At 30.8% G+C, this 25685-nt stretch overlaps 1 protein-coding gene across 1 annotated transcript; it reads left to right on the top strand.

The window, feature by feature from the left end:
• The first annotated feature begins 19826 nt into the window (after positions 1 to 19826).
• LOC7481630 (adenylate isopentenyltransferase 5, chloroplastic) lies at positions 19827 to 21901 on the top strand. The gene is made up of 2 exons (XM_002312709.4): positions 19827 to 20205; positions 20326 to 21901. The coding sequence occupies exon 2, from the start codon at positions 20434 to 20436 to the stop codon at positions 21415 to 21417; it is 984 nt and encodes a 327-aa protein (XP_002312745.1). The 5' UTR covers positions 19827 to 20205; positions 20326 to 20433; the 3' UTR covers positions 21418 to 21901.
• The last annotated feature ends 3784 nt before the right edge of the window (positions 21902 to 25685 follow it).

The raw sequence follows: 25685 nt of genomic DNA, 5'->3' as shown, positions 1-25685 counted from the left end.
TTACTTGGTGTTGGTCTAGCAATTTCCTTGCCCTTTTTAGAAATAAGCTTATCACCCTTAGATACATCTCCACCAGATAAGCCCTTGTTGGTAAGGCTTTCTGGTTTTCTTTCCCCTGATAATTTCCTGTAACGACCTAGCTTTTTCAAAGCCAAAATCGGTGGGATTTTTTTTTGTTCTCGATACTTTTTCACAATGACATTTTGTGAATTAGTAATTAGGTTCCCTTCCTTATCATGACATCATACATATATAGTTTTCGTAAATCAACATTCCCATAAGACGAATACTCAATACACATGCCCATAATATTATATTTTTATATTCATACATTTACATTACATCATATTGACATTCTCATGAGTTTGCATTCCTGTTCTGGTCTCGTTATCAACACGAGTTTATACACGAGTGTCGAATGATAATTTTACACAACTAGTACTTTCTTTCATACGATCCTTATATGATTTCACAACACAACATCCTCATAAACGAGAATACCACATAAATATATTCATAACATCGTATCTACATGTTTGCACATCCACATCCATGTTCCATTACAGTTTTCATTATAAGTCTTTACAAAAGTGCCGAATGGCAAATACTCAGCATAACACTTAAGACATACTTTTGCATAGCACCTTTCAAAATATAAGAACCCGTGTAATGATTTTCCTACACACCTTGATTATGTGATGTCCCTGTTATAAAAACAACATGGATACAAGAATTATAAATAATCTAAACATAATAATAATAACTAGAAGGACATTATCGTTATTTTTTGTTATCAACTGAAGGTGAGTACAATCTTTCATTCACTTCTCATATACACTTTACAATCCTCATTATTTCGCTAGATGTATTATCTTCATTCATATGCCCCAACCTCTCCATAGAAGTGGTGGGGAAGAAGTTTAATCTTCGATCGGGGTTAATTACTTCACCTTAACCTGGTCATCCACCTTGAATGCTTTTAACCGTAGCTAATCGCAATATCTAAACTCGATCATCCGTCTTGAATGTCATTTACCAAAACTAATCATAAAAGTCAAACCCGTCATCTCTTACGGATACCATTAGCCAAAGCCAATTGTCATAATCAATTCGGTCATCCATCTAGGATGTCATTTACCAAAACTAATCATCAACCACAACCATGTCATCCATCTCGGATGCCATTAGCTGAATCTAATCATCAAGCACAACCTGGTCATCCATCTCAGATGCAATTAGCCGAAGCTAATCAACAATCACAACCTGGTCATCCATCTCGGATGCCATTAGCTGAAGCTAATCATCAAGCACAATTGGCTAATCATCAATCATAATCAACATTTCATAATCGGTTTGGCATTCGTCAGCAACCCAATTTCATAACAGCTTAATTAACATCTCATAATCGGTTTAATCTTCATCGCAACACAATAATATATCCTCCTCAAACAAGTCATTTCAGGACATTAACATTTTCATCATCGTTTCAACATTCATCAAGAATTCAATCAAACATTTCATCGTCGTTTCATCATTCATCAAGGATTCAATAATATATCATCCATAAGTAAATTATTTCAAAACATTAACATCAATGGAGAAAAAGGTGGAAACCACCTACTTATTCCTCTAGTGGGGTGTCCTTTTCCGGTCGAAGGACCGATCCTGGTTGCACCACCTCACGAATCTAAGTATTTTTAGGAAAGAGGTTGACAATATTCTTCCCTTCTTCACTTGGTTTTTCATCTTCTTCCCTCTCGATTTCTCCCCTCTAGTCAGCTTCCTACCGGTTCTAAACTCCCTCTCCTTCTATGTTTGTAGGTGTTCAGCCCTCCCTCTAGCTCTCCCTTCTCTTTCTCACTTCTAAGGAGGCACATGCAACAGAGTTTGTTGAGCTCTCTTTGGGAATGAGAAAAGGGCAGGAGCATACAACTCATTTTAGGAGGAGAGAAGGGGGGGCAAGAGCATATAGCTCATTTTGGGAAGAGTGAAGAGTCATCCTTTCTCTTTCCTTGTATTTATAGCCCTCTATAAGTGTGTTGGGGTGTTTGAGTGCTGGACCAAGGTTGTCCTTATTCCCCTTTTGGGTTTTCTTGGGCTGGTTTCTATTCCTATTCTCCTCTAGGATAGGCTGGTCCAACACTAATTTTTGTTAGGTTTTACAGTATGGCTGCCGATTCAGAAATTGGTAGCTAAAAACTATGTCGCTGCCGATTCAGAAATTAGTAGCAAAAATTACGTCACTATCGATTTAGAAATCGGCAATCAAACTGTGCCGCTGCAGATTCAGAAATCGGCAGCGATGGTGGAGTCATTTCGGCTTTACTTATTTTTTTGTGGGTGTTTACATTTCCTATTCATCAATTATCCCTTTAAATTCAACTTGCATCGGATCAAAACTCTGCTCCTCAGCCACGGTTTTCTCCATTTCTGTTTCCAAAGGTATATTTGTAATAAGTCCTAGACGATAAAAAACACTACCTTGTTTAGAATAACACTACCTTATTTAGAATAACCCTCACTTCCATTTGCATGACTGCTCATCATTCTAAACTCATCAAGAACCGCAGCCTTAGAACATACCCCTGTAATGTGACCAAGTACTCTGCAATGTTTATAGAATTTGGGCAGTGTCTCATAAACAACTAGCTATCTAAGAGTGGTTCCATTAGGCAGAACTATTTCAATGGAGTTAGAAAGATCATCAAGCAAATCTAACTCTACTAGGACTTTAGCATACGAGAGTCTTGACATGGTAGAGGCCAGCTTATCACTTTGAATTGGTTTCCCAGGCATACTAGTAATCTTAGAAAGGCATTTAGTAGACCAACATTTTAGAGGCAAATTCGGGAATTTCACCCAAACAGGCACCTTAGTCATTTTTGCATTAGCAAAATCAAAATATTATGGCATAGGTTTCAAGATTAATGGCTTGCCATATGCCAGATAAGGACCACTAGCAAGAACAACCAATTTATCATCAACATTACTCAATCTATAGATCAGCCACTCGGATTCATGGATAGTTAGACTAGCATCACACTGCCAAGTATTAACAATAATGTTGTTCAATGCTTTAAATCCAGGAAATTTGCCAGCCACATAACCCGTAATGCATGATTTCCAAATATCACAGTTACTGTCAAAATCTTCATCAAGCAAAGTATAGTTTTTAGCAGCACTAATTTGTGAGAAATGCATAAGTTTAGGGTAAGATTCAGTGCTATAATAATATACAAATAAGTCATTTGCCAATAACAAGTTCTGAAGATCTTGAGGTACCTGATTGAGAACCTTCCTCAGCGGTCGATTTTTGGTGCTCTCCCTCTTCTAGTTGTCATGAGGTCGGTATTTATAGGGGGTGAGGGACATGTTGGACCACCCTACTCATGTCTAAACAAAAGGAAAAAAAAAAGTCGGTCTGACAGTGTATTTGGGGTCACTTTGCAAAACGGATTTAGGGTTGCCAATGGACCTATTTTTATACTCTTGTTGAGGTACAATGACAAGCAATAAGAGTGGTGTGTTTAGCGTCGTGGTGTGGGGAATGTGGAGGAGAGAGAGGGATAAAAAATGGTAAAAAAATATGAAAAAGCCATCTCTTATGTCTGTAAAACTGGTGCAGAGGAAGAAGATGGTGCACAATGATATAAAAACAACGTTGTTTCCTTCTTCTTCTTCTTTTATTAATTAATTAACAAAACAACATCATTTTATACAAAACGTGTCGTTTCATTTAAATGAAACAGCGTCGTTTTAGAGCTTTAGATTCAAATTAGGTTTAAAAACTCCTCTCTCAATTTTTGTCTTAATTTTTTATTTATTCATATAGGTCCTTAATTAAACTTTGATTTTAAGAATCAAATCAATTTCATCATTGTCAAGTTTTAAGAATATCCTCTGATTTCAGTGCCTTTTCCATCATAGTCCTTGGTTTTGGATTTATGTAAATTGATCCTTAATTGACCATTCAACTTTCAATTTTCTTCAATTTCACCCTTGTTTTCAACCAAATTTGGACCCTGAATTCGTGTGACTTTTGCATTAAGGTCTTTGGTCTTGAATTTCTTCAAATTGACCATTAATTGACCATCAAACTTTAATTTTCTTGCGATTGTGTCCTTGATTTCAACCAATTAAACTTAAAAACAAAAATATGGTCCTCTAAAATTCTAATCTTTTCAATCAAACTCATATTAAACTTCCAGACTTAATTCTTTACTAATTAAAACCCTAACAAAATTAATTTGACATATTAAAGGTCCAATTAAGTCCTTTCACTTAATTAAATCTTTTAATTTAACCCAAATTAATTCTTGAACTTCATTTGTTATGCAAATTCATCCGATAATGATTTAATTTGACCTTATATTTGCATTGTCTTTCAAACTTGGCTATAATTGGGTTCCTGATTCTATCCAAAACTCTAGCTTGGTTCCTCCATGCATTTGAAATCTTTCTTAGTCTGCTCTTGACAAATTGCCAAATTGTTTTTCATTTTCATTTTTTTTTTTTGCTTTTCATTTTAAAAGAAAAATGGTAATTCTAGGGGAAACCCAAAATTGTTTATAACAATCATCTCTTTCTTTTTTTCGAATGAGGTCCTTATGCTCTTAATTGCTATTTTTTTATCCTTAATTTTTTTTATTTCATTAATCGACATTTGATTTTTTGAGATTTGATCTCCTTGGTTTTTTCCATTGTTTTTAGGCCTTACCCAAGAGTCAATTCGAGACAAGTACCAGCTTACAGGTCGAGTGGGCTAACTCGAGTTAACCCAAGTCAACCAAATATTTTATTTTATAAAAAAGTAAAAATGATACCATTTTAAAAAAATGAAAAAAGAAAAATTATCAATAGTCTTTTACTCTGTTTTAACTAGATTTTCCTCGGGCTTACTAGGACATGGGTGAACCCTAGTTTTTGACCCCCTTACACTAGATCAATTCTCCTTGAATTTCTTTTGAAATCTAACCCGGTCTAAGCCATAAGTCATTTGGGTCAGAGGTCAATCTGTCGAGTCAAGCTGAGTTTTAAGATAATGGCTTTCTAGATGCGGTGCTTCTAGTTTAGTCACTACTTATGGTTATGAGTTTGAAAAGTTAACATAGGTTGACATTGTTTTCTCTCCTGGTTACATCATTCGAAGTTGTTCATTTTGAAAAATGAACTTTGTTATTTTCTTTGATTTTATTTTCAATCAAGTTATCCCCATCTCATGATCTAGGGTAGGAGGTTTGTTTAGGTGGCCTAAGTTTTTTTAGGTCGCTTTTTTTATCCTTTTTTATTTTATCTTTCAAAATTCAATTCTTTTTAGAAATAAACTGTCTTTTTTCCTGTTTTGTTTTCTATTGGATTATTCCATTCGCATGATTCTACTCGCGAGTTTTGACGACCTCACCCGGTTTTGCTTGTTTTTAAGACTTTTTTTTCATGAATTGTTTTCCTGATTTCATCATTCTACATTTTGATTATTGAGGATTGACGATCGTTATTTTTTTTCAATTATTTTTTTATGATGTTGAGTTGTGGATTTTTCTTGTTCTTTAAAATACATTGATAGCACTTGAGCATCATTTTTTTACGTTGCAAAAAATTCAGCTCAGCCTACGACGAAGAGCGAACCATCTAGTAAGAACCTATAACAAGTTTTCAAAACTTTTGAAAATAAAATTTGTTTTTCAAATTGATTTTTTACATGAATAGTAATTAGGTAGGATTGAATACGAGGCACTTAAGGTTAGGTCAGGATAGGGTTTTTGATTAGGAATAGTAACGGTGATTTACATATCAAATTTTTAATATTTATACTTTATTCATTACTTATCAGATAAGAAATTTAGATATTTCAAAATTATTTATCAAGTTTCAAGTATCTATATAATTATTTATTATTTTACTATTATTTATTATTCAATAAAAAATAAAATAATTAATATATATTCGAAGAGTAGACACCACACACACACACACAAAAAATATATATATATATATATATATATATATATATATATAAGTGTTATGTTAATATTGAGATATGTATATATTATATTGTATTAAAAAATCTAAATATTCTACAAATATATATATATAATATAAATATGTATTTTGGGTTAGATTTGGATGGATTTCAAATCGTGTTTGACAATATTTATACTTTATTTATCATCCTTCGAGCAAATCAACTATCCAAAAAATAATCATTAATTCAAGTCGGGTCGATATCTATTAGGTTTGGATTAAATTGTCATATCTATTTGGTGGCACCCGAGATTAGGTGGGTTTGAATCCAAAATATCCAAGAATGTTTGAGAATTAGATCAGGAATAAGGCACTATTTAGGAGTGCGGTTGGACCGTATTTTTACAAAAAAAAAAATTTTAAGTTTCAAATTAATAATTTTTTATATATTTTTTATCTTATGATGTCAAAAACAGAAAAATATATGAAAAAACATGATTTTAATAAAAATTTTAAAAAATCACTTTAAAAACTAACATTTATCACATTTCTAAAAAGATTCTACGTTTAGGTTGAGTTTGAGGCTTCATTACATTACATTACATTTAGAGTGATTGGAATCGAGCAAAAATTACATTCAAAATGTTTCAAGTTCACATTAGCACGATTGAAAATCAATTGAGTTCCTATAACTGATAACTTATCACTATTCTCATTAAATAGACTAAGATTTAGTGTATTTTAAAAAATAAAACTAAAAAATCATCCAACTAAATAAATTCTAAATTTTTAAAAAGCTTAAATGAAAACAATCCAACACAAAAACAAAAAACAGAAATGATTCTAAACAGTTGACCACGCAACTGCCCCCAACAAGATCTAATTTGGGCTTTTAAATTGGATCGTAGCCCATGCTATATGGATATCATTTAAGCAAGCATTGTAAATTGATTTGGTGTCAATGAAGAATGATTTGGGCCATTAAAAAAGCCCACTCTTGCCTAGAGTGAATAACGAGTTCCCTGTTTTTTAACTGAGGTTATTTAAATGGTATCAATATCAAGGCCTATATCGTCTAAGATGTTCCAAAAGTGTGATTTTAATATGATCAACATCGCTATTCTACGCAATTGAAGCAGTGAGATTTGTGTAGCATTTGTTAATGATAATTACAAAAAACATGTCTTATTAAAGAAATATAAATATAAATATAAAATAAATATGTTACTGAGTTAAATTTGAAGAGAATTTTTGTAAACAAGAGATTGTCTCCAAAACAATATTAATTAGTTTATATCATTAAAATATCTCTATAAACAAACTTTTAATTTTAAATTATCCAATTAAAACATGTAATTATAAAAATAATTAGCATTTATAAGGCTGCTACTAATAATAATAATAATAATAATAATAATAATTCCTCCATATCTTGCAAAAATGTAATTATTTTACTATTTCTCTTACAAAAATATTATTCTCACGTATCTTGCAAAAATATCAAAACATTATTTATTGCAATAATGTTTTTTTCACTAGTTTTTTTCCTTTGATTTTTTTAATCTATGTTTTTTTGCTTGCTTTTTATGAGATTATTTTGGTCTCATGACCTGTAACAAGGGTTTGACGAGTTTATCCAGGTTCCCGGGTTATTTTTTTGTCCTTTTTTTAATGGATTTTTTTTTAATTTTATCTTTTAATATTAGGTTGATTGAGAATCATCCAGGTTATTTTTAGACCCCCAAAAGTCAATTGAGTTGTTAAAATTATTGTGTATCAAATATATTAAAATACAATTGGCTTTTCTAAATGATTTTTTACAATTGGAGTGAATGTAAGTAAAAAAAACCATATTTGCTCTATTCAAAAAGTCATATTACCATTTTGGGTCTTCTAAATAGCATCCCCCCGTTGAGATACTCTTGTCATAGTTTTAAAATCTGACTCGAGGCAAAACCCAAGACATGACTTCGTTTTGACTAAAAAAAGCTCTCCCTAAAATGTCAACGAATTTTTACTGGGTTTTACCTTCGATCAATCAGGGTTTTTGAATGGGTTAGGTCGTGTCAATTTTTTCTTTATTTTTTTTAAACCCGAGTCGGTCCAGGCTCCAGATCGACACTCAATATAAACTAAATTAAAAAAAATAATGTCTAATTATTTTTTTATATATAAGTTTGACAATAATACATGTTAAGGGTAAAATAGATTTTTTAATATTTTATTTTATCTTGTCCACCATCAAATAAACATGACACAAAGATAGTAACCCTATTGTGTTCTATTATCATTTGTTGTTCTGTCCTCTGAAGCACAACATAATTATGTTGTTTTTTATTATAAATTTTTTATATAAGTTTTTTAAATTGATTATTCTTTTATTTTGTATACAATTATGTAAAAATTATTAAGACATGATGTTTTTTTTTTGTAATTTGGTTTTTTAAATGATGATGAGTTTTTATTTAAAAGCTTACTTCCATTGAAAAAAACATAATCATGTTAAAAAAGTACATGAATAAAAAAAGAGTTTAGACTAAAAAAATAAACATTTTACTCGATAATTAAATAAAAATGGAATTTTGAAGCCCTGTTACATCGCACATGCAAAAAAAAAAAAAAAAAACTAGTGGTCACTATTCATACACCAGTCATCATAGTTTTTAAACCCGATCCGGTGGTCAACCCGATATAATGATCGAGTCACGAATCAGATGGGTTGACCTGGGTCAACCAAAAAAGAAGAAGAAGAATTCCACTAACTTTAAATCTGTGGTTATTATCTCTCTGATAAAACTCCAAAAGTTGCCCATTAATGGTAACTTTTTCCCCTGCACCTACTCTGCAATCTACAAAACTACACCACTAAAAAATCACCATTTTTCTTTCTCTCTTATCCTCTATCCCCAATAACCCTGCTTAGTAATCACAACAAACCCACTATTTCATTTTCTTTTAAATCTTCCCCACTCTTCACCCTTAAAATCCTTGCTTTGCTAACATGAGCTGATTTTCACCACGAAAGCTCTTAATCCACACCCACACAAATCAAAACCTGATCGCCATTATTATCACAAGATCTGACCTCCCTCCAAACAACCGCTCAATAACTTTCCCTACTCCGCCAACGCATTCATCCACCAACCCACAACGTCTACCACCACCACCCGACATGCATCTCTCTTTCCATTGCATGCCGAGAAGATTTTAAGATTTGAGGAGGAAGCAAAGGCAAAAACAGTTTTGAGATTTTAAATTCCTTTGATTTTTTTTGCAATTGATGTGGCTTTACATATTGAAGAGTTCAAGTTAAAGAAGACGAAAATCTCCAGTTACTCTATACGTGCGAAGCAACGCTTGTTTTTTAGTTTTTTGTCCCTCCTTTAACTTGAACCCAATGCCCTTTTTGTGTCCGGGAATATTTTCCTCCAATGCCTTTGATTTAAATTCTCACTTTGCTAGGAAAAATAGTGGTATAATTTCAGGTCGCAATGTTTATGGGCATTGTATAAAATCTTTTATAGACCCGGCGAGATCCCCGGTTCATCCAGATGGTGAATCAACCCCCTATGCCGGAGCAGGTATGATAACTACGTGTAAGAGTCACTTCTTCAAATTTGGTGAAAGGAAATTTTGAAAAATTCTCCCTTTCAGAAAAAAAGGACCCGCTTTTAAGCCTGAAAATTGGACTTTGAGTAAATTTGTCCTAAGTTATGGACGGGACAAGCAGGATTTGCATTAAATTTGTTTCTCCCTTCTCTCCATTTGCTTGATTGAGACAATACAGACAAATTAGCCAGAAGAAAAGTTTTGAATTTCAAAGTTCCAATGTTTGGCTTTAGCATTGGTGGGCACTCGAGAAAACAACAAGTTTTTTTCTTCCACCGGTGAGGCTGGGCCTTGCGTATGCTTATTGCCATATGATTAAAACTCTTAAGAACAGCCAATGAATAGGACATAACCATGCAAGAACACAAAAACGTTGAGAATTATCCACTTCAAAGCTTCTTTCGAACATCAAATTTGGGTTTGAATAAAAAAACAATTTTGTTTTGACTTGGTATTCAAATCGATTCAAATTCAATCAATAAATTTGACAAATTAGGCAGTCCTGAATCAGTAGAAAAGAACAAGAACCAGAGCCAAATTTCTTTGTTTTCAGTGAGCTTCTAGTATACACGTATATAACATAGTAGCCAGCACAAATTGGAATTTTTTGATGAATGCATTGAACAACAAGTGGGGTCAAAAGGAATCAAAAGAAGGTGGGCTCAAAAGAAGAAACGACCTTTGAATAAATTAAGAGATAGATATCAAACAATTGAGTTGTGAATAGGCCTCTTTAGAGTCTCGGTGCATATAAAGGTTTCGCACGAAGTCCCTTAGCCAAGATTATTATAATCTAGTTGTTTGGATTCTATAAATAAAAGTAGATCATAATTAACCCCATTATTGACTTGCTCATGATTAATTGCTTCCTAGTTTCTTTTGTCAATGTCGAAAGGAAAGCGATTCCTCGAAAGATAAAAACCACGAGAAAGAATACAAGAGAAAACTGATATGGCATATGCTTTGTGGTTGATGTGAAAGGCTATACTTTCTTTTCTTTTTTTGTGTGGTGAAATTTGTCCATAGATGGCTAATTATTTGTGCTATACACATGCATTGACATGATGGGAATGTAATTTAATGGATAGATTTTCAAACAAATTGTTGTGCGTGTGATAACTAATATGATACATTTGTTTCTATAAAATCATGTTTGGGATCAAATTGATATTTTCTTAAATATTTTTAAACATTGTTATATCCTCGGTAGCTTTTCGTTAGTATTAGAAACAGTTACATGTTCGATCAAAGAAATAAAAATAAGTCAATTTCAAATATAATTTTAAAGTGAATTTCTACTCGTTTAAATAAGAGGCACGAAAAAACATGTTTTATCTATCTATGTTGTTGTTATCTCTGAACAATAATTAAATACCGCGTCATGATTCAAACATGCTTTTAAAACATTTTGAAATGCATATTAACACTAACAACTAGAAATTTATAGTTCACGCGTCCAATGATGTATTTAGAAATAATGGTTATGGTGTGAATGATGATGATAAGCTAAGGATAAATCAAATGACATTGGCGAGGAAAATATGATTGTGGGTGTCCTTTATAAATCTATCATTGTATCCAAGTGCTATGCTTCCTTTCATATTTGATATTCGAAGTGACTTTTTGGGTCCTAACGCACGCTTAAGCCATCCAAGTCAGAAGAAAGAATGCTCCGTTGGTACGATCATGACTTCATTTACATCAATGGGGCTGAAGAAACCAGAGCTTTTGACATGTAAATATAGCATCTTGTACAATGTTGAACATTATATATAGTTCATTTGCCAAGTTGGGGAGCCTTAGATAATGTTAAATACTCGCTGACTAATGATTACATGGACCGATCCATATCATGTCCCGTTTGATTTGAAAGCCAAAAGATTTTCAGTAGTGGAAAGTTTGATTTTGATCCTACAAGAACTTGGATTTTGCTTGACAGGACAAGACTTTGATATCTATATGTGATAACCCACTTTCAAATAATTAATACCAAGTACTATCATTCCAATTCCCACCATCGATCAACATAGATAAAAGGCAGAAAATGGCACACCATGATCGAATGAAAAAAGAAAAGAAAATAATGGCACACCATGATCATAAAGAAGGAGAGGGAAAAAAAATAGATTATCTATGTGTTCTTCATTATAGCTATGGGATGGGCGATGAAGTGCCAGAATCACGTTGACTGCGGTTTTATAATTTTATCTCATGATTAATGCACGAAAAGGAGGAAGGAAGGTCAAATAACGTCTTTTCCCGTCAATTAATAACGATAATGTTAAATAAAATGAGTACTTTTACTAACTCTGCATGTCGGCAAGAGGTAATTCTTACATGGTTTGCGTTTATGTACATTATATACCTTAATTATAAAATCTTATCAGTTCAAACATGTTTATTCAAAACTCAACCAGTCAGTTACCAGCCTACCACACTCTACTACCGAGAAACAACGGGAGATTACATTTTATAAAGTTCAATTCCTGTTTTCAACCGATATGAGCTCGAAGTTTTCTTCATAACTCCTAGAATTTCTTTGTAGTGTCTTCGTTTCATGCCTCATTTAACAGGGAACTTCAAAGTTTTTAATTTTGATTAAATTTCATAAAAAAATCAACCTCTAATAAATTTGGTTTAAACCAATTAACTTGGCAAGTTATTTAGTGATTTAATTGTTCCGTCAAAATTTAATTTGATTTTTTTAAAATGAAAATAATGATATTTTTATTTTTTATTTTTAAATTGAAATAAAGTTACCAAATTAATAGTAGGCAGGTTAAGTGATGACAATTTTAATAACTTTGTTATATACTATTTTTGTTTTCTTTTTTGTTTTTCTTATACATTTTTTAAAAAATTAAAAATTTATTTGATTAGATAGATTCTTTTATATATATATACGAGATAACATGCCCGCGCGCTGCAGCGGGCTTATAAAACAAATGCATTTGATAGTGTTATAATTATGAATCAGCGCTAGATAAGTAATAGAAATTAAAGGTATGATGGAGCAAATATTTCATGATGAAAAAAAAAGTTGTGTTGGTGATCCAAAACTTAGAGATTGAATAAAATGATTTGTAGTAATTTACAGTGTTTTGTGAGGAAAGATACAGTGCTTTCGCCACATGATTTAGCTTTTCAGTTAATAAAAAGAAAAAAAAATTACAAAGCTAAATTCTCTACCAACTTAATATTAAAAAAAAAAACCAACAAAGATAATTTTGGAAGGAAAAAAACCCATGAGAAAAAATGTTGTAGCAATCCACAGTGTTTTGTGAGAAAAACTATAACTCTTTCCTTATATGATTTAGTTTTACTGTAATTATAATTCTTAACCAACTCAATATTAAAAAAAAATCGACAAAGATAATTTTGGAAAAACACTGCAACAATTCACAGTGTTTTAAAGAGAAAAATTATAAAGCTAAATTCTTAATCAGCTCAATATTAAAAAAAAATCGACAGAGACAATTTTAGAAAAAAAAAAACAAACACCAAAAAAAGGAAAAAAAATCATGTTGGAAACACTGTAGCAATTCACAGTGTTTTGTGATGAAAGCTACAGTGCTTCCCCACATGATTTAGCCTTATTTGTAATGACTTGTAATTGTAATTCACAAACAACTTAATATTAAAAAAATAAAATTGAAAAGGATAATTTGAAAAAAATTAAAAAAAAAAACCATGTGGGAATGAACAATAATTTTTTAAAAAAATTACAGTGCTTTCCTCACATATTATAACTATAATTTTTAACCAGCTCAATATTAAAAAATAAAATAAAAAAAAGATAATTTTGGAGAAAAAAAACCATGCGGAGAAACACTGTAGCAATCAACAATGTTTTAAAGAAAAAAAATTACAAAACCAAATTCTCAATCAGCTCAATATTAAAAAAAAATCGATAAATATAATTTTAAAAAATAAAGAAATAAAATAGAAAAACTAAGTGGGAAAACATCACAGCAATTCACAGTATTTTAAAGAAAAAAATTACTAAGCAAAAATTTTAACCAGGTCAATATTTAAAAGGTAAAACCAACAAAAATAATTTTTAAAAAAAAATGAAAAAAAACAAAAAATAAAGTTGAAAAAAAAACAAAAAAAAAAAGAAAGTTGAAAAAAAAAACAAAAAAAAAAAAAGAGGGAGAAGAATCACTGTGGATTACTGTTGTAATCCACAGTGATTTGTGTGTGGGGGAACAGTAAATCCCCCACACGTTTTAGTATATTAGTTAATATATATATAAAATCACACATTTACTCTCAATCCAACATTCATCCCTTATCCAATCACATATAGACAACCGCAAAACCTTAAATAACATCATAGTTTTTATGAGCTCCAATCAATCTTGTAATGATATATACACGCACTTAACCCTAAAAAATAATTATTCTTTTTTCAATAAAAAAGAATTTTTTTCTTAGCAAGTTAGACCATACATGGATAGAAAGTTAGCTCTCTCTCTCTAAACTTAACGAATTTGGTCATTTTCCTGAAAAATAGTTTTATTTTGATCCTTTAAAATCATTTAATTTTAACGAAGATATAACTTAATATATTTAAATCTTTTTCCTCTGCCTTTTTACAGGGAAAAAACTTTTTGGCCCCATGCCAATGATCTTTGATGTGCTCTTTTCCATTGAAATATATAATGAAAATAACATAAATAAACCCATTAGTGAACAGCTTCGAAATCCATATAAATATCACAAAAGAAAAAAAAAATGATAGGGAAAGTTGGGAAAAGTAAATGTAAAGAAAGGAATACTTGCAAGAATTCTCAAACGTTTAGCATTCATTTTTACTTTAGATTCCAAGATTCCTACCCACCGCCCTTAATTTTAAACTTTATCTACACATCTTTATTTATTTATTTTAGGTCGCCTATGATTTTTATGTTGCCATTCATGGAAAACCAGTAAAATAGCATTAGTTAAAAGCATATTGTTCCCGAACGAGTATCCTTCACAGAGGAAGGATGGTATTGGGCAATGTAAAGTATAACAATAGTCTAATTTATTACTAGTAAGTTGACCCGTGCTTTCTCGCAATTCAAATCAATAATTTTTTTAATGTTAAATAAAAATATGTAAATATTATTAAAGCATTTTCCAGTGGTAAAAAAGCTTTTAAATGTGAATTCAAAATTTAATATATATATATATATATTTAATAAAATTGAATGAGAATTATATGAGCTAATAAATATTAAAAAAAAAATTGTTAACGCCAACTAAAAACCAAGTTGGAAACCTAAAAGATGGTTGCTTATTAAGATATGTGATCTTGTGTTGCAGAAAACCTTCAAAATGTATTTATTTATTTATACAAAAACAAATTATATATAAAAAAAGAGTTTTAAATTTCATTGAAATAAAATAATTTACTAGTATTGTCATAACCTAATTTTGGGTCCCCCAAAATTTCTTTATGTAAAAAAATATTTTTTTTGAAATATTCAAATAAATCTAAAAATCATAAATTGAAAAAAAATAAAATTATTGGGACACAAATATGTGAGTTTTTTAGTTGTAATAGGTCAAAATGCTAGAAGGATAGTTAGATTTGAATATTATTAACGAGATAGGATGAAGAAGGACTTAATTGAAGGTAAATTAAGTTTGAACATCAATTTAATCAAAATTGAAAGAATCAATTAAGTTCATGAGCTTAACTAAACTTTTAATAGGATTAATTAACTTAATTAAGGACTCAATTGAAGAAACATTAAGTTTGAAGGTCTAATTCTGATCAATTTTCAAAAATTAAAAGATCAGGGACACAATTGAACTTTTTTAAAAGCTAAATTGGTGCAATCAGATGTCTAATCAAAATAAACTTAAAGTATAAAGGTTACTTAAGGACTTAATCAAAGAAATTCAAAACCAATGACCAAAGTGCAAAACGCCAATTAATTTGTTTATTTCAATACCAAGAATTATGAACTTTTACGTAAAATATATTCCCGATATTAAAAAAAACAAATGCAAAAATAAGTTTTGGCTCTAAAAAGGTCAGGCTTAACCCATAAAGCCATAATCCACTCTACTAGGGTGGACCTGATTTAGCCAATAGACAAATTAATAGTTAGAAAAACACAACAATATTTTAGTAATAATCAAATAAATAAACAATACAGTTTATCTTAGATAGAATGTACTATGAGTGATAATGTCCTTCCTATACATAACAAGTCCTCTTATTCAGACTCTAAAGACCAATTATGATTTCTAATGATCAAAATATTAGGTGGCGACTCCAATCATTTTTAGATCATTAAAGGACAAAAATTCATTGTTCTTTCCACACCCAAATCTTGATCTAAAAAGGTGATCACAGAGACGCTACACCCGTGCAACAAGTATAATTCCTCCTTTCTTACTAATATCTTTTTATCTCTACAAAAATTATATTTTTTTTTGTTCTATGTCATTTATTTAATAAAAAAACAAAATGAATCTATACAAACACAAAATGTTTCTAGATAATTTAAAATAAGGATAATAAAGGTACTCGTCTAATTAAAACTCGTCTATCTTATTAACAAGTCTAATTTGTTTGGTGTTTTTTTACCAGAATATTTATTTTTCAGACAACATATTATTATAATCATAAAAATAAGTTTTTAGAAGAAAAATATTATGATATTTTTAATATGAATATATCAAAAAACATAAGAATAATACATCGTTCACACGTTCCTTTGGAGAACTATTTAATATTGTTATTAAAGCCAGCTTTGTTGGGCCGATCAACTTGGAGGTCCTCGACCCGACTCCTTGTCTGGACCAGGCACAAACGCAACCCGATCAACCCTTTCAAAACCTAATTTGACTTAAAAAAATAAAACATCATCATTTTATTTTTAAAAATATTGAGATAATGGTGTTTTAAATCAATCTGGGACTTCCAGATGCCATTGTTTTATTTTAAAAAAATATTGAGCAACGATGTGTTGTACAGACCCAAGTCAACCTATGTTTACTAGCTCAACCAGCAACCTAGGTAATGGACCTTGTTGGGTTTAACAACTTTATTTTTTTAGAATATTTTTATTTAATTATATGATAGTGAAAACATGCATATAAAAGCCACAAAACTAAAATTAAAAAAAAAAATCATGAATGACGATATAAAAAAAGCACTTGCTAATATTATAAAACAAATATTATAATCTTACTCGAAGATAAAGTGAAAATTGAACGATATTAAATAAAATAAGATCTCAGTATATTTTTTATTTATTTATTTTAATAAAATTGATGAAAAATATAAAAAAAAACACAAAGACAAAAAAAAAAAAAAGACAACATGCCTGGCCTTTTATGCCAAACCCAGTTAAAAACATTCAGGCACATGGGCCTACTTGGCCTTTCTAATTTCTCTTTCTTAAAATGGGTGAACAATATGTCATTGACAATTGTTTGATGATGTGTTATCCACTTGTTATACTCCATCCACCTTAGATGGTCGGAAAGTCATCATAAATCGGGTAACATTTCTTTGGACTAAAAAAATTTAATTTCACCTATAAACACCTAAAAAAATCCTTACAATCCCTAGCTAACTTATATCTAACCTCAAAACAACCTTTAATCCCTTAAAAATCCAAAATTTCACCATGATTAAAAAAAAAAACTTGAGACCTAATCTACCTTCTTGGACAAAATAGGAATAAAAAAATTCTTCAATGGAACCCCTTGCATCAAATGGAACCTATTGACACAAAAAAACTATTTTTTTTTGTCATCGAGATGTGTTCAATTGATCACTTTCTCTCTTTCTTTTTTTCCCAGTAACTTTATCTCTCATCTCTCAAGCATATAGACTGAAATCTAAATAAAATAAAGTTTTAGACTAAAGCTTAAAAAAAATAGGGATAAAAATATGAAACGAGAAAACATTTGGGACCAAAATTTTTAAAAATGTGCCTTAAGAACAATTAAAAAAAATATTGCACTTTTGTTTCATAGTCAACTTCGGTCCTTGAATTTTAAAGTTTTTTAGCAATAAAATTGAATATTATTTTGTAAAAACGAGCATCAATTTAATGTTGGAAAGGATTTTTTAACACCGCAAGAACTATATAGCAAGCTAATTGAAACAAATTATCAGCCCTAAATCTAAGCCAACACATTTTTTACGTATGAAATTGCAAAAAAAATAAAATTAGTTACCGAAGTAGAAAATTCTCAAAGGACAAAAAAAAGAAAGAAAAAGGTGATTGAAATCCACAATATTTTTTCTTGCAATGTACAGTGAAATGAACAACACATTTAGGTTTCTTTTAATTTAATTTAATTTAATTTAACAATAGTGTACCAACAAAATAAAGAAGATAACTATAAGTTCCATCCATTCCATTTTAGTCCAATCTCCTTCCTTTGGTACTATCCAATAAATTAAAAATCCTCATGAATTATTGCTCTTCTTGTTATAAAACTCAACTTGAGTGAGTCAATTTAAAATAATGTTATTTTAAAAAAAATTTAATTTTTTTTAAAATGATATAATTTTAGAAATTTTCTTTTTAAAATAAACTATGTTTCACTCAAATTTTGATATTAACTTATCAAATAAACTCTCTACTTGGTTCGGAATTTTTGTTTCATGGTGAGAGTTGGTATCACCCTATGCACAAATTAACAAATGTGAGCCACAAATATTGAAGGCACATTAGAAAAAAAAGAAAAAAAGTAATAGAAATGATTAATTTGTGTGTTTATATAACTTATCAGTACAATTGGATGGCCTCACAGGAATAGTGCAGAATGCAATGGAACCCATTAGCTGATGTTTGTGCTTGTAACTATAGACTTGATCATACAACCTATAGAACTTGTCAGTGTTCTTGAGCCGCGGCCATCGATCTACGGACCCGATCTGAAAGGTGCGTGCATAAACAAATACCTAAATACCTCCTACAACGCATAAATTTTCATCTTCTTTTTCCTCGTATCAAACATATTCTTACAGCTAAATATGAAAAAAAATAATTAAATCATGAGGTGTTAAAATTAGAAGGATAAATTTTCATCTCCTTTTCCCACCGGCATTAAAGGGCACGAAGATTTAAAATTATCTTCAACATATATATATATATATATATATATATATATATATATATATATATATATATATAATGGCTTTTCGGAGATAAATTATACCCGTGAAAACGTTATTGTTAGGTTGTCATGTCAACAAATATACAAATATATTTTGAGGTATCGAAACCATTAAAAGGGGAATTCTTTTGCCCACTGCTTTTAATTTGTTGAAAACAACTTCTCCACCCATATTGTTGCCATATGCAGGTGCTATGTTTCTTTATTAAGATCGGGCCATAACTTAAACCTAGATTAAATAAACAAATGCTATTTAAACAAACAAAGGGAGATTAAGAGGAATCCTCTCATTAATTATGAGCCACCCCTCTTCTTTGAGTTGACTATACACCCAAAAAACTACAATACCTAAAGAATTCCGTTATGTTTTTAGTGAAATATATATTTGCATATTGATGACTAACCTTCGAGTAGCAGGGAGCTAGCTAGAGAGGGTAGTCTTGCTATATAACTAACCTAAGAATTTAGAAATAATTTCTTTTTACTCAACTGTGGTCCTGCGACAATTTTGTATTTTTAATTTTAAGCCAAAGTTCAAGTCAGCATGACCCATGACCCATGACCCCTTTGGTGAGTTTGACCTACCTTTGAAATTGACCTCATTGGACTATTGTTATTATTTTATTTTATTTTAGCTTCTCAATATTTTAAGTAAACACTCATTCGTCGAGGGATTCATTCAGACGGAGGAGAGAAAAAATTTATCCAGCATTGTACTTCAATATAAAAACCTGGGTGTTAATTTATAACAGGCTATGATTTAATAGATTGATTTGAAATTTTTTTATTTAGATTCTAATTTAAATTAGATTTTAATTTGAATTAAAAAATAAATGAAACTTAATTATACCCAAATCATCAAGGATTTTTTATTAAAAGAAAAAAATGAAATGAAATTATTTATATAAAAAATAATTGATCGAAGTTCATGTGATGAATTATGAGTTGATCTCTTTTCTGTGGCACATTGCGGGATGATGCCTCCAAAGTTTTCGAGACACGTGTCTCAATATAAACTAAAAAACAATGAAAAAATTGTGAAACCGTTTGTGTCTTTATCATTCTTCAAAGTCATGACAGTATAAATACCCGCGCATAACCCACGCTTAAGCAGGCTTATTAACTGATCCAAGAAGATTTCGATCGGCACCTCCTGTCGTAATCACTCTTTCAAAAGTCCATAAAATCTTTTCAGAGTGGCTCTTATCATACTTCAATTTCAAAGTGTAAATATATATAGTAGATAAACACTTGAATAGAGCTTCTGTGGTGCGCAGCACAGCCTGCCTACCAACACCTTTGCACTGACACACACATAGTTACAGAACAACCCATTTCTCCTTCCTCCCCTGCCCACTCTTGCCCTTCATACTCATTACTAACAATCTCTTCCCAACTTTTTTCTTCACATCTCTCGCATCCCTCCTCTTCCCTGCAAAAAGAGAGGCAGTACTGGCCATTCTCCTCCTCGAACCGTCGCATATTTGATCCATAAAGGTATGGTGGTCCATGGAAATAAACATTTGTGGGGTAATTATGCTGGATAAATATTGTGTTTAATCACTATATCTTGTGCTTACTAGAATTTTCTAATTAATTTTAACACAATCTTGACAGGTAATATATATATATATATATAGCAGTGAGAGAAAGGGAGAGAGAGGGAGAGAGATAGTTGATCTTTTTCTTAATTTGGTCAACGACAACGTCCCAGCACATTCAACAATGACCATGAGGCTTTCTTTGTCTGCCTACAAACAAGTACAGCCTCGTGTGAATTTCCAAGGGGGGCTCAACATGAAACCTTTCTTTCGTCGAAAAGATAAGGTTGTGTTCGTTCTTGGACCGACTGGCACTGGCAAATCAAGGCTGGCTATTGACCTAGCAACCCACTTCCCAGCCGAGGTTGTCAATTGTGACAAAATGCAAGTTTATAAGGGCCTAGATATAGTCACAAACAAGGTGACGGAAGAGGAGTGTCGAGGCGTGCCCCATCATTTACTTGGCATAGCAGACCCTAATGCAGATTTCACTTCCGATGACTTCAGGCACCACGCATCACTTGTTGTCGAATCAATCGTCACACGTGATCGGCTGCCGATCATTGCCGGCGGATCCAATTCGTACGTGGAGGCTTTAGCAAATGATGATCCTGAGTTTCGATTAAGGTATGAATGTTGCTTTCTTTGGGTGGATGTGTCACTACCTCTACTCCACTCATTCGTATCAGATCGGGTTGATCGAATGGTAAGAGCAGGCTTGATTGATGAGGTGAGAGATGTGTTTGATCCAACAAAATTTGATGATTATTCACAAGGAATCAAGCGGGCAATTGGGGTTCCTGAATTAGATCAATTTCTACGAAACGAGACGATTGTGGATGCTAAAACACGTAGAAAGCTTCTTGATGAGGCCATTGAAAAAATCAAAGAAAATACTTGTATGCTAGCTCGTCGACAATTACAAAAAATCCGTCGACTTCATAGCATATGGAATTGGAAAATGCACCGGATCGATGCCACACCAGTTTTCCTAGCAAGTGGAAAGGAGGCTGACAATCTTTGGGACCAAATTGTGGCAGGACCAAGCACCATGATTGTGAACCAATTTCTTTGTGAAGAAAATCATGTATCCCCCATTGTACCATCAGAGTCGATCAATATGGTGCCAATTTCTGTCCCGGCTATGGCCGCCGTGGCTAGTCGATAGAGGTAAAGGATTCTTGGTTAATACCAAAATTCATCTACAAATCATTACCATCATCATAATCACCAGCTGTGATTATAAATAATTATTCAGTATGATGGAAATTGTATTATTATGTTATTTGACACTTTTGTTACATGATGGATTGTGATTTATTGTCTTTTCATAGACAATTTTGATACTTACATAAGAGAGAATAAGGAGAAAAAAAGAAGGGAGTTTTTTTTTCTTTTTTTTTCAAAGGCTCTGGATGACTTGTCGAGTCGTTAAGTAACTATATTTGGCGGCCGTACATTTGAGGAAGCTTCGTACTAGTGTGTGCTGCACCTGCATCATCAATCATGATACAGTAGGCTTTAGAGGGTGGATGGTGGGGTCCATGTTTGTGATTTGCAGCTGTATTTCTTTTTTCTCAGCATGATAGCTACATGGTATATATATTACACTGGTGATGGGAATATCGAAAGGTGTGCTTTTTTTTCTTAAATTGTTCCTTTCTATTTTTGAGCTATTTTTGAGGTTGTTTTTAAAAATATTTTTTATTTAAAAATATATTAGAATAATATATATTTAAAAAAATATATTTTTGACATCAACATATTAAAATAATGTAAAACAAAAACTAAAAAATTAATTTGAAAAAAAAAACAAAATAATAATTTAACCGCTATACTAAATAAGATCTATATTCCAATGGTATAATTAATCACTATCTATGAAACTTGCAATGCCCTTTGATTTGATTTGATGGTGGTATAATATGTTTTATGCGACTCTTAATTAACATGGATTATCAAGAATAATTGAACATGTAATTAATTTACAAGAAATTATCAAATTATACATTAACATGTAAAAATCTTATAAATCATTAAATTTTTGTAAGCTATCAATTATTTAATGAAATAATTAATAATTTAATATGTAAATAAACTTACTAAAGTACAAAGATTTTATTGTTTTGCTTCATTATCTTGTGCTATGTTTATTTATATGATGTGATATAATGCGGTCTGTACTTTAATCCAATTATATATTTATTATTATTATATTAATCAATACATATTATAATTTAACTTCAAATTCTCTCATGAAACATTAGTTAAAAGAAAAAACTATAATTTATAAATTTTTTTTAAAGTAAGTACCGCAAACACTAATCATAAATAATGCTAAACATACCCTTAGATATTAAACTATAGAAAATAAATGCAAATGGGAATCTTGAAGAAAAAAAGGACAAAAGGGAGAAAAGTAAAAGAAAAGGAACACATGTGTTGATGGGACCATACAAGAATTGTGGCCTTTTCAAGCCACATGATTCCAAATTGTGTAAAATGGGAGGGCTTTATACCCACTCACAACTCATAACCCTCCACATTCAAAAGGTAAGTGGAACCCAAAAAAAACATCTTTTGTTTTCAAGTTTCATGAGAAGGAAATGGAAAATAGGAAATGGGTATGAGAAGAAAGGGTCAAAATCATCTTTTTGGAAAGGGTGTAAGCTTAATCTGCCTCTGCACCTCAGCCTCTTGTTATTCCAAAAGGCGCAACGATTTTCTAAAGCTTCCATGGGTATCCATCTCTTTTTTATTTCATTTCATCTCCTTTACCTCTTCTTGACAATTTTTGGCCAAGGAAATTAAGTCCGTGGGAATCTGCATACATCCCACGTTTCATGGTGTTAGTAATGCCACTAGCTAAACTAGATTAATGTTCATTGTGTGATAAATGGCTCTCTAATTAATACACACATAGAAAATATCGGATTATTTTTCCTAGTAATTATATATATATATATATATATATATATATATATATATATATATATATATATATATATAGATTGTCGCACGTGTGTGACGTCGTGGCGATCGTCCACCACCCTCTCAGGTTTTTATCTTATCTGGTATCTGATGAATATGGAGAGACAATGAATTCTTGTCTCTTATTGGTGGAAAAAGAGAAATGAAAATCGCCACCTAGTTTTTGATTATTAGAAATCCTAACTGGTCTTAGAGATCATGTATGGTAAATGGCTCTCTAATACACACAGAAAATATCGGATTATTTTTACTAGTATATATATATATATATATATATATATATATATATATATTAAAAATTAATAGAATTACCCTCAATTACTACATGTAAAATATTTTATAAAACTTCATTAATTAAAAATATTTTATAATAAATAAACTAAATTAAAAGATTGATTATAAAATATTTTATGTTAACTAGTTTTTCTATAAAATATTTCATGAAACACTATCACAAAAATAGTTAAAATAAAAATTCAATAAAATATTTTATGTAAAACTAAATATCAAGAAGTTTTATATGGATACCTAAAAAAAGTTAACTTAAATTCAAAATTTATAAAAAAAAATCAAAAGAAATTAGGTATGTATTGTTGCATGTGAGACAATTAATTATTGATTAGCACAATGAATTATAATTTTTTCCCTTTTCTCCGCAAAACAATTGCTTAGCATACAAGGATAAAGTTGTTTTTTCTATGGGATTAATTGTCAAATTTAAATTGATTGAGAATAATTTAATTGGTTTATATATATATTTTTTTACAATAAAATCACTCTCTTGTCCTTGAAAGCAAAAAATATATGCTTTTTCTACAAGGGTTTTTTTTGTCTTTTTCATTCTCTTTGAACAAGAAAATGACATAAATACTATTTAAAGTTGTGAAATATTGAACTTTCAAAGATGGATTTCTTAGTCTTTTGTATTTTTTATACAGTGAAATGAAAGGTTTCACCTTGAATTAAAAAATTCTAAGGTTGGTTTGGAATGACATTTTCATCTTTGACATATGATTTTTTTTTTGTAATATTTAGATGCTTTTAGGGGCTGTTAAGTAAATTAATATTTTAAAATATTATCCAATAAATAAAAGATGTCGCGTGCATAACAAACGTTAGCATGTTATCGTCCTTAATTATATTATGAAGGCATATGGAGAGTCATTCGATGACCAAAAACAGTCAATCATTGGGTGATACGACGTGTCCAATGGTAGTAAGGCTTATAGGGTGGCATGAGTGGTGTAACAGACCCGACTGTACGACTTGATCAATGTTAAAAGATCCCAACATATGCTCTGAGGGTAATTTTTTTTTTTGAAATCTACCAATAATTCAACACCTCATACAATCCACACAATATATATATATGTGTTAAGTTTAATATGAACATAGCCCACATATCATATCATAAAATTTAAAAGAAAAAGGAATACTAACATGCAAAGAGAACATTTAAAACATAATAAGTGTTCTTAAACATTTCAAAAGGGTTAATTACAAGATAACTAAAGTATTACATGCTAAGCTGGACTTTTATAAATACATCAAGGTTTACACAAAAGCATATTGCATAAACGCGTTAATTTCATTGTGCTTAAGTTAAATATTTACATAAGCTTGACAAAGTAGAGTCCTAAACTAATGATCTCACTGGATATTTGATGGACCTGTTACATAAATAAATATACCATTATGTTGATAAAAGAAATAAATATACTATTATGTTGATAAAAGAAATGTATATATATGCTCATGTAATGTATACGAATGAAGTATAAATTTTCTATCGGATCCATAAAAATTCTAACAGACAACTTATATTTTGCTTGTAAATCATTTAAACCCAATTAACACTCATTAACATATCCTTAATTTGAATACTTTTATTTATTTGCATGAACCGGGTGACTTTGCAAAGTCCAACCTGTACATTTGCCATTAGCCCAAGCTACCCTTGTAATTCATTTCCCGGCAATCCTATCACGGATGCCATTAGCCGAAGCTAACCTTGGAACTCATTTCCCGACAATCCTATCACGAATGCCATTAGCCGAAGTTAATCTTATAAATACGCTAGACTTTATTTATATTGAACAAGATATTTATTGTAATTGCATTCACCAGAAGAATTTTAAATTGTATAAGTGCAAATAGGAGGGAAAATCACGTATCTGCTCTACCTATCTCGTGACGTCCTCTAACAGAAGATCCAATCCTGGTTGCTCCTCCTGAATCACAAGGAAGTTTTTGGTTATGATTCCTTCAAGCCGATTATTATAGAAAATCCATATTCATTCATTACTCATATGTTATTTTCTATGCATGTTCATTTTCTCATAATAACATACATACATATATCATGTATATTTTCAGAGTTAGTATCTCAATGTGCAAGTGTTCGTATGACTCAATTCTTTTATATTCTTACATATAGTATTCACG

This window comes from Populus trichocarpa, chromosome 8 (assembly GCF_000002775.5).
Source record: "Populus trichocarpa isolate Nisqually-1 chromosome 8, P.trichocarpa_v4.1, whole genome shotgun sequence".
Lineage (NCBI taxonomy): Eukaryota > Viridiplantae > Streptophyta > Magnoliopsida > Malpighiales > Salicaceae > Populus > Populus trichocarpa.
Note: the sequence above shows the minus strand (reverse complement) of the source record. Positions and strands in the feature narration are given on the sequence as shown.

Coding starts and splice junctions, on each gene's coding strand:
- LOC7481630 (XM_002312709.4), top strand. CDS start 20,434: ATGACCATGAGGCTTTCTTTGTCTGCCTACAAACAAGTACAGCCTCGT.